Source organism: Eurytemora carolleeae, unplaced genomic scaffold, assembly GCF_000591075.1.
Source record: "Eurytemora carolleeae unplaced genomic scaffold, Eaff_2.0 scaffold401, whole genome shotgun sequence".
In the NCBI taxonomy this organism is placed as follows: Eukaryota; Metazoa; Arthropoda; class Copepoda; order Calanoida; family Temoridae; genus Eurytemora; species Eurytemora carolleeae.
The window spans coordinates 185,007-196,250 of NW_019396469.1; the positions used below are offsets into that span (position 1 = coordinate 185,007).

The 11,244-nt window shown below is 32.2% G+C and overlaps 1 protein-coding gene across 1 annotated transcript in view; it reads right to left on the reverse strand.

Annotated features, from left to right (window-relative positions):
• Nucleotides 1–6,787, reverse strand: part of LOC111703867 (protein c-ets-1-B) — a gene marked incomplete in the record, with an annotated part of 9,720 nt that extends 2,933 nt beyond the window's left edge. Inside the window, 6 exon segments of the mRNA XM_023475944.1 lie at nucleotides 1,340–1,400; nucleotides 2,580–2,661; nucleotides 3,677–3,784; nucleotides 4,059–4,185; nucleotides 5,298–5,484; nucleotides 6,452–6,787. Coding sequence (XP_023331712.1) covers nucleotides 1,340–1,400; nucleotides 2,580–2,661; nucleotides 3,677–3,784; nucleotides 4,059–4,185; nucleotides 5,298–5,484; nucleotides 6,452–6,512 — 626 coding nt within the window.
• Between the last annotated feature and the right edge of the window lie 4,457 nt (nucleotides 6,788–11,244).

The following is an 11,244-nucleotide window of genomic DNA, read 5'->3' on the forward strand; positions in this document are numbered from 1 at the left end:
GGTCAAATTGACCCCCCCCCCCCCAGCAGGAATAGTGTTAAAAAAATAAAAACGTTAAAAAGCCCGATCATTTTTATTGAAAAAGAAAGTTTTATAAACGTGTAGACAATCCAATTTAACATTACCTTTCATTTTGAATAATAGAAATTTTTGATACCATTGATGTGAAATAAAGTAAAGGAAGTGTTCGATTTAAAAATGGATTCATATTTGTATTTTAAATTGTAACATCTTTTATTATTTTACACTTTGATAGGTGCATGCTCAATAATTGTTTTTCAATGTGCGTGCTCAATAGTTGGTTTTCAATGTGCGTCCTCAATAGTTGGTTTTCAATGTGCGTCCTCAATAGTTGGTTTTCAATGTGTGTCCTCAATAATTGGTTTTCAATGTGCGTCCTTAATAGTTGGTTTTCAATGTGCGTCCTTAATAGTTGGTTTTCAATGCGCGTCCTTATTGTTTGTGTATTAATCAATAAAGGTTCATAATCACACTATGATAAGTTGTCACAAATTTTGAGACTGGGTCGACTTTTAAATGTCGCCACGCCTTGGCGTTAGTTTTATCTAACTAACTTTTTTTTAAATATAAAGTACTTGTTATGATCTTCAGTTTTTAAGAAGTATTTGGCAAAATTCTCATTTTATGCTTCAGTGTTTTCAACATTTTTGGCTCACTGTGATAAATTCCCTTATTTTTGGTCTTTGTACTAAAATATATGTTTATCACATTTCTCTAGCAAATAATTTTAATAAATTTAAAATAAGATAAAATAATTATAATAAACATTAAAATAAGATAAAACATCTCTAAATCCTCTAATATTTTAATTAACAATTTTAGGAACTAATTTTGTATAAGTTTTCATGTATAATTTGTAGATTAATATTCTTCTTATTCTAAATATATAAAATTCGATGAAAAATCTTTGATAAGCTCTACCAAACATTACCGGAAGGCGAATTCAAATATTTCACCATTAAAAACTAAATCTCAAAACCTAAATTTAAATCTACATTTTTTCAAGACAAAGAAATTGAGTCTTTAATACAAACTCAAATTTTCTAATTCCATTTTTTGCAACCAAACGATGTAAACCTTAGATTTTGCAAACTTAGTTTATTTGATCTCACAGAATTTATAGTTTGAAATATCTAAGGTCTTCAACATTGGGTCACAAAGATATCATGATTAGAAAATCTGGGTTTGTGGCAAAAACTTAATTCCTTTCTTTAATTTTGATCAGGCTTCAGTTCAGCCAATTTTCAAGTTTAATAAATGCAAAGAAACGAGAAAACAAACAGACAAGTCTGATATAAACATCATATATAAAATGCACCTGAGCCCCCATCTTCTAGCTACCTCATCAGGATCTGACAGCTTAAACTCCCATCCATCTCCTAAACAACAAACTATAATTCATTTTTCAATTTTTTATTTCATTTTTAATAAAGAAATGAAAAGTACAATTATGCTACCAAAACACATAGTTTCTATGCATGAAATGCAATATTGTTTCTCCCTAGAAGAAGCTGATTTGATGTATATTTTCAGCCATATATTGGTTGAATTATGAACTAAAATTATCTCTATTTTCAGCCATCTATTGGTTGAATTATAAACTTAAATTATCTCTATTTTCAGCCATCTATTTGTTGAATTATAAAATAAAATTATCTCTATTTTCAACCATCTACTGGTTGAATTATAAACTAAAATTATCTCTATTTTCAGCGATCTATTGGTTGAATTATAAACTTAAATTATCTCTATTTTCAGCCATCTATTTGTTGAATTCTAAAATAAAATTATCTCTATTTTCAACCATCTACTGGTTGAATTATAAACTAAAATTATCTCTATTTTTCAGCCATCTATTGGTTGAATTATAAACCATAAATTATCTCTATTTTCAGCCATCTATTGGTTGAATTATAAACTAAAATCATCTTTATTTTTAGCCATCTATTGGTTGAATTATGAAATAAAATTATCTCTATTTTCAGCCATCTATTGGTTGAATTATGAACTAAAATCATCTTTATTTTTAGCCATCTATTGGTTAAATTATGAACTAAAATTAACTCTATTTTCAGAAATCTATTAGTTGAATTATAAACTATATATTTTTATTTTTAGCCATCTATTAGTTTAATTATGAACTAAAATTATCTCTATTTTCATCTATCTATTGGTTGAATTATAAACTAAAATCATCTTCATTTTAAGCCATCTATTGGTTGAATTATGAAATAAAATTATCTCTATTTTCAGCCATCTATTGGTTGAATTATAAACTAAAATTATCTTTATTTTTAGCCATCTATTGGTTGAATTATAAACTAAAATTATCTCTATTTTCAGCCATCTACTGGGTGAATTATAAACTAAAATTATCTCTATTTTCAGCCATCTATTAGTTGAATTATGAACTAAAATTATCTCTATTTTCAGCCGTCTATTGGTTGAATTATAAACTAAAATTATCTCTATTTTCAGCTATCTACTGGTTGAATTATGAGCTAAAATTATCTCTATTTTCAGCCATCTATTGGTTAAATTATGAACTAAAAATGAACCTGTCCATGATATAAACTGTTGACAGGATTTGTCTGTAAGAAGTTCAAGAAGAAACTGCCAAAGTTGGATAGGTCCTGAACCCTGTAATAATAGGAAAATATTAAATATCTGTAGAATTCACAAATGATACAGAAGGACCCGAAACCGGTGGAAGACGAATTTTCAAATTTATATGGGGATGTATATGATGTTGTTATGATGATGTTATTATTACAAGTATCTTAAAAATAAACGTGAACCATTATGTTAATTATTTAAAACTAACTATCCGTAATTTAGAAATGATTTTGGTATTTCTATAATACCAAGAAAATGTTAGGGTTTGTATAACAGTGTGTAAGAATGATCGTAACTGGTATCTGTTTATAATAGTGTTTAAGAATGAGTACCTCTTATCTGTCCATAACAGTGTGTAATAATTAATACCTGGTATCTGTTTATAACAGTGTGTAAGATTGAGTACCTGGTATCTGTTTATAACAGTGTGTAAGAATGAGTACCTGGTATCTGTTTATAACAGTGTGTAATAATTAATACCTTGTATCTGTTTATAACAGTGTGTAAGATTGAGTACCTGGTATCTGTTTAGAATAGTGTGTAAGATTGAGTAACTGGTATCTGTTTAGAATAGTGTGTAAGAATGAGTAACTGGTATCTGTTTAGAATAATGTGTAAGAATGAGTACCTGGTAATCTGTTTATAACAGTGTGTAAGAATGAGTACCTGGTATCAGTTTATAACAGTGTGTAAGAATGAGTACCTGGTAATCTTTTTATAACAGTGTGTATAGATTGAGTACCTGGTATCTGTTTATAACAGTGTGTAAGAATGAGTACCTGGTATCTGTTTATAATAGTGTGTATAGAATGAGTACCTGGTATCTGTTTATAACAGTGTGTAAGAATGACTACCTGGTATCTGTTTATAACAGTGTGTAAGAATGACTACCTAGTATCTGTTTATAACAGTGTGTAAGAATGAGTACCTGGTATCTGTTTATAACAGTGTGTAAGAATGAGTACCTGGTATCTGTTTATAACAGTGTGTAATAATTAATACCTGGTATCTGTTTATAACAGTGTGTAAGAATGAGTACCTGGTATCCTGCTAGCAGAGTGGCAGGTATCATGGGTTGTCCAGGTAGTTGGTCCCGAGGATGTGGGAGGAGAGCAGGATGAGTGTAGTAGGACGGATGAAGGCCTTCCTAAACAAAACATTAAACAATAAAAGGGACTGTAAAGCAATTTCAAAATATCAGCCTGCATTTTTTAAAGTGAAATTTCCGATTAACAAGTGTGCTCTGCTTTATATGATCAAAATTAAATGTGTTCATATTGTTCTTTCTGAAAATTGATCATTTTCGATTTAGTTCCTCCATAAAAGTAATTGCGGTTTTATGAAAGTTACTTATGAAAGCCTCTCAAGCAACGATAACCTCAACCATTATTGATCAGATNGACGAACGACTGAATAAATACCTGATGCCAAACCCCTGGATCATGAGCCTGGAATGAATGGGAAGGATGAGGATGAGGATGAGAATGAGGGTGAGGATGAGGAAGAGGATCATAGTAACTATACTGCTGACTGTACTCAGTATATTTCCTACAAAGACAAGATACTTTAATATGTCCAAAATTAATCCAATAAAAACATATTATACTAAAAAATCGCTTATTTTGCAGCTATAGTTGAATGGCTGCCAAATTAACGACAAAAAAATCGCTAATTTGGTAGCCATAAAATTGTTGTTGCCAAATAAGCGATTTTGTTAAATATAAGAGATTGTTATTGCTTTATTAGAAGCTGCCAAATTAGCGATTTTTTTATTTCGTAAATTCAAGTGCAGAATGGAATCAGATATACTTATTAAAAGGCGTGTATTCTTGCTTTGTAGATTTAAAATAGCTTAATTAAGCTGACTAAATTACAGATACTTACACCGTTAATATGTTAAAAAAATTTACAGTCGATATCCCGGGGTGATCATACCCTGTAGGTAGAAGTGGGACATAGCTTGGTTCGGTTTTTAAACTTTTAATGTTAACTAGGAGTTCTAAAAAAATCTGGGAAATATTTCAAATTTCAAAGTCGTTCATTCTTTTGATCTAGAGAGAAATTTATCCAAAAACGAACCAAACTAGATCATTTTTGCTTCCTTTTTTTCTTTTATCTTTAGCCAGGAAGAAAATATTGCAAAGCAAACTTTTCTAGAATTATAGTTTTGAAATATTATTTCTAAAGTCCTAGACTCTAACTAGCCAAGCTATGTCCCATGACTATAACACCTGGAGAGATAACCTTAACTGTGCAGTATCTATCAGTTATCCTGAAATCTAAAACCACACAGTGGTTATCGAGGTCAAGCGCGCGTTAAAGTTTCCACATATAAGCTCATAATTTTTTTGTGACTTATTTATAAAATCGAAATTTCAAGTGATGTGTCTGATTCACAACGGTTCCCGTTGGCACCATGGTACATTAATAAAGCTACTTAATTAAAAATTACTAAACATTACGTCTACAGAGGCTGAATTTAAAGAATTTGAGTCGCGGCTCAAATATAGTTGGTTCCACTTAAAATTGTATTCAATGTTTCAAGATTTAAGCAGGCGCTCAATTGAAACTGGTTTTTGACGGATTTGAGACGCGACTAAAATTCATTAAATTCGGACTCAGTTCATCAAATTTTTGTTTTAACGCCCTAGTTCTAGTACCTGAGTTGTGATGAGGAGGTGTAGGTTGGGAGATTATTGTTAAATAGAGACACATGACACACTGGTGTAGCTGGGGTCAGGGGAGGCAAAGATGTGGCTGATGTCAAGGAAGGGAGGGTATTGGAGTACTTGGATTTACTATCGAACCCAGGATGACCGTACAGGTCGGACTGTGTCAATTGACCAACTGAAAAGGAAATTAATTAATTTGAAACAAGGGTTTCTGAGTATTATGACTAAAATAAGTATATTTAATTTGAAACCGGAGTTTCTGAGTATATTCTGACTAAAATAAGAATATTTTATTCAATTAATCTTGAGGGTTAAATTATTTGCTCTTTAAAATTTTAAATTAAATTTAAGAATTTTCTTTACTTTTAAAAATTATCCAAATAATGGACAAGAGTAGACTTTAATCCTTTGTATTACTCTTTTACAAATGAACAAAAAAGACTGCGAAGTTTTCGTAGCTAAAGACTACACCCCAAGCTAAGCTATCGGTGAGTATTGCATTACTTTGTAGTAAAACTCTGAACGAAAGAAAAGTGCAGGGTTTAGTGATGAGTCTAGGCTTCTAACTTTCTAACGTAACTCTTTCAGGCTTAACTTTTAACTGTTGATTTTTTACAGGAACAGATTGAAATTTTATATTAAAGGTGCAAAGATAAAAATTTCTCCCGGAAAAATTTTAGACATTTATTATTATTGAAACAGAAAAATTGGCGAAAATAGGAAGACAATTAAAAAATGGCAAATTCATAGAGCAACAGTTAAAAATTAAAATTGCGTATAGTATATACTAGCTTAAGAATCGACAGCTTATCCGGGAACTTTGCTTTCAAGTCTACTCAGCTGTAATCAAATACATACAAACGAAAAAACAGATAATTACAGAGATTAATACTTTATCTTTAAAGATGCCATCGTTATATATAAACTGTTGTAGATGTATACATATGTTATCTACAATAGTTTAATTAGTATCTCAAAAAATATCACTAAAATTAAAGGGACTAGCGACGCTGTAAAATGATGAGGATGTGCTCGTTTTTTAATTAAAAAATTGTTAGTTTTAAACTACAGCTTCTCTTTTAAATTAACTTGAGGATTTATGGAGGACAACAAATTTTGATATAAAAACTAATCGAACTGACCGGAGGCTGGATTAAACTGAGCTGGTGGGGGAGGGGGTCGACTAACACTGTGCTCCATCATCTATTTCATATTCTCCAGGATACACGAGAATGCCCCCCAATATCCAGGATACACCACACCCAAAGAAAACCAGCTGTTTCCCGGACACTTCTAAATCCTCGTTTCCCGCCAAAATCAAATCCTATTTCCCGCCAGAATATCCCGACAAATCTCAATGGAACATTTCCTTGCAAAGGATATACTCCCTTTCCCTTTCGGTAGGCGAACTCGACTGGAATCCGGGAAACGGTGGCAGGGCCGCAATTTCCTGAGGAACCATTACCCACATCGGGGCTAAACATTTTGACGGTGCGCGAAGTTCAGGATGTTGCAATCACAATGAAATATTGATTATTTTAAAATAACCCTGTTTCATTTTAATTTGTTAAATCCTATTTTTAATGCTGATAAAAATTATCTTACATTGCGGAATTTATTTTGTGAAATATTAAAGTTGCAACAACCCGTCGGAGGAAATGGGGTGAAGGAAAATGTGGCGTAGAAGTCTCCGGGGTCATCACGTGATATATCCATCCATCCAACTCATCCTCATTCTACACATTCAACACACACATTCTTAGAATTCTAAATCTGTTCTTTGCTCATCCACTGCACTTTCTTACATTATCAGGGACACAGGAGATTTAAAAGTAAGTTAACGGAATTTCAAGTAAACCTCCAGAGTGACATAACCAATTCACAACGGTATCCTTAAATTTGTTGACTAACTAGGGATGGAAAGGTATCCATATATTTGTCTACATATAAAGAAATTATTATTTTGTAAGAAACTTCCTGAGACGCAATTAATGCCCTATTCACAATGGTACTCTAGAAATCTTATCTCATGTGTAAGATGGTATCGTTTTTCTAGATTTAAAAGAGTTTAATTCTGATAATATCTATTCTTTATCCTGTAGTAGAAATGTGCAAGTCACAATTTGTAGAGAACTCGCAATCTAAACAAATCAGTTTTAAATATGTATAAACATTGATTTATAATTTTCATACTTGATCATACGAAGCTTTTAATGGAACCGTTGTATATGGTCGGGTCACTTGAAATTACGCGTATAGTCCCTTTAATAGGTTGATTTTCAAGCAAAACACTATTTGTTTCATAAGTCATAACAAAATAAAACCCAATGATTGCGCGCTCTAATCTCGTCTGTCTATAAGTTATTTACATAGCTAGCTATACAGTCCTATCAGTTTCAGAAAAAATTATTCAAAATAAATGTTTATGAATGCTTTTGGTAAGTCTTTTGGATGTTTTAGCTTTAAAGTCTATTACTCATCCTCTCCCATCAAAATGTTACGTTATTGACTTTTTGTAAAAATCAGCATCGAAAATATCAGTCTAATAAACCGTTGGAAAATTAGGTTTTATTGAGAATGATAAGTAAAGGTTCTAATTCAGGGCAGAAACCCCTTAAATATTTGAGATGTGTTTGTAAAGTGTGAGTTTGTGAGTAGGAGAGTAAGTGAGTGAGAGGGTGTTTAAATGTGTGTATGTGTGATCTTGCCCCCAGCGTTGACATTTCCTTCCTAATTATGGAGGAATCTCTAAAGAAGGTGAAATTACTGGGGCTTCCGCTCGTTAAAGTCACCACGTACAATGCCGCCATTTTGCATTTTCTCAACCAACAGGATTCTTCTATAATCTGAATCCACCAATGTAAAGCTAGGAAATGATCTGATCACCAATAAGAGAATTGTTCTCACGCATTTGACCTTTTTGGCGGGGGGTAACAGGGATTGATCTAATACCAATAATGTGTTTTAGAAATTTTTTTTAAAAAATTTTTTAAACATTAGTATATGATGATTTGATGACTCAAAATCTACAATGTGAACTGAAAAAGAAAATGTATTTCTCTCAAAATATTTTTAAATGATGATAATCTGTATAAAGTATATGAGCAGTGCAAAATATTAGAGATAGGCAAATAATCTCATTTTTGAAAACAATTCCGCGGTAAAAGTACAAATTCAAGTATTGCACAAATACTAATAGGTTTTGTAAATTGATATTTGGTGCTCATATAGCTAGGTTCGTATATGATAATGATACACCTGTAAATTATTATAAATTTGTCTATCTTTATATAAAGCTTAAATAGTTCTTTAAATATTTAGGGATCATCTTAAACATAAAATTTTAATAGAAATTGTTTATTTGTTATTAAAAACATTAGTATCAGGTTGAGATTTTTCTAAAAGAAAAGGATTTTTGTGGATGTAATAGCCAAATATTTTTTATTGGAGATGAGAGAACGCGGCCGGAGACCTAATCGCAAAGGCTCAGATAAATAGCTATGTTTAATGATTTGAGAAGCTTATAGGCCATTCTGAGAATCAGGAGACTCTGTAGGTCATTTGGCCGGGCTCATGGCTGCCTTGCACCCTCTCCCTAACAAGACTGACTTTCGCATTTTGAGCTTGAGAAACAGTACATAAATTAACAGAATTAAAAACTTTACATCTTCCACATCATTAATCAGATATAGGTTTTAAGGTTACAGTTGAGAATCTGGAATGAAATGTCAATTGAAATTACGCTTACAGTCCCTTTGATTGCTGAAACCATTCCCATCTATATCATAAATTGCATAGTGTACACTCTAGCAGTAAACTTTCCCAGGACACGAATCATGGTATAAGTAATTACAATGTGGGAATGGGGNTTATCCTTCGTCTAGTTGGAATCCCTTCTCTTTTTACAATTATCCTTCGTCTAGTTGGAATCCCTTCTCTTTTTACAATTATCCTTCGTCTAGTTGGAATCCCTTCTCTTTTTACAATTATCCTTCGTCTAGTTGGAATCCCTTCTCTTTTTACAATTATCCTTCGTCTAGTTGGAATCCCTTCTCTTTTTACAATTATCCTTCGTCTAGTTGGAATCCCTTCTCTTTTTACAATTATCCTTCGTCTAGTTGGAATCCCTTCTCTTTTTACAATTATCCTTCGTCTAGTTGGAATCCCTTCTCTTTTTACAATTATCCTTCGTCTAGTTGGAATCCCTTCTCTTTTTACAATTATCCTTCGTCTAGTTGGAATCCCTTCTCTTTTTACAATTATCCTTCTGTCTAGTTGGAATCCCTTCTCTTTTTACATTTATCCTTCGTCTGGTTGAAATCCCTTCTCTTATAACAATAATCCTTCGTCTAGTTGGATTCCCTTCTCTAATAACAATAATCCTTCATCTAGTTAAAATCCCTTTTCTTATAACAATAATCCTTTGTCTAGTTGGAATCCCTTCTCTTATAACAATAATCCTTCGTCTAGTTGAAATCCCTTCTTTTATAACAATAATCCTTCCTCTAGTTGAAATCCCTTCTCTTTTAACAATGATCCTTCGTCTAGTTGGAATCCCTTCTCTTATAAAAATAATCCTTTGTCTAGTTGAAATCCCTTCTCTTATTACAATAATCCTTCGTCTAGTTGGAATCCCTTCTCTTTTTACAATAATCTTTTGTCTAGTTGGAATCCCTTCTCTTATAACAATAATCCTTCGTCTAGTTGGAATCCCTTCTCTTATTACAATAATCCTTTGTCTAGTTGAAATTCCTTCTGTTATAACAATAATCCTTCCTCTAGTAGAAATCCCTTCTCTTTTAACAATGATCCTTCGTCTAGTTGGAATCCCTTCTCTTATAAAAATAATCCTTTGTCTAGTTGAAATCCCGTCTCTTATTACAATAATCCTTCGTCTAGCTGGAATCCCTTCTCTTATTACAATAATCCTTCGTGTAGTTGGAATCCCTTCTCTTTTTACAATAATCCTTCGTCTAGTTGGAATCCCGTCTCTTATTACAATTATCCTTCTGTCTAGTTGGAATCCCTTCTCTTATTACAATTATCCTTCGTCTAGTTGGAATCCCTTCTCATATAACAATAATCCTTCGTCTACTTGGAATCCCTTCTCTTTTTACAATAATCCTTCGTCTAGTTGGAATCCCTTCTCTTATAACAATAATCCTTCATCTAGTTGGAATCCCTTCTCTTTTTTACAATTATCCTTCTGTCTAGATGGAATCCCTTCTCTTTTTACAATTATCCTTCATCTAGTTGGAATCCCGTCTCTTATTACAATAATCCTTTGTCTAGTTGGAATCCCTTCTCTTATTACAATTATCCTTCGTCTAGTTGGAATCCCTTCTCATATAACAATAATCCTTCGTCTAGTTGAAATCCCTTCTCTTATTACAATAATCCTTCGTCGAGTTGGAACCCCTTCTCTTCTTACAATTATCCTTTGCTAGTTGAAATCCCTTCTCTTTTTACAATTATCCTTCTGTCTAGTTGGAATTCCTTCTCTTTTTACAATTATCCTTCGTCTAGTTGGAATCCCTTCTCTTTTTACAATTATCCTTCGTCCAGTTGGAATCCCTTCTCTTTTTACAATTATCCTTCTTCTAGTTGAAATCCCTTCTCTTATTACAATAATCCTTCGTCTAGTTGGAATCCCTTCTCTAATAACAATAATCCTTCATCTAGTTAAAATCCCTTCCCTTATAACAATAATCCTTCGTCTAGTTGGAATCCCTTCTCTTATAACAATAATCCTTCGTCTAGTTGAAATCCCTTCTCTTATAACAGTAATCCTTCCTCTAGTTGAAATCCCTTCTCTTATAACAATAATCCTTCGTCTAGTTGGAATCCCTTCTCTTTTTACAATAATCCTTCGTCTAGTTGGAATCCCGTCTCTTATTACAATAATCCTTCGTCTAGTTGGAATCCCTTCTCTTAT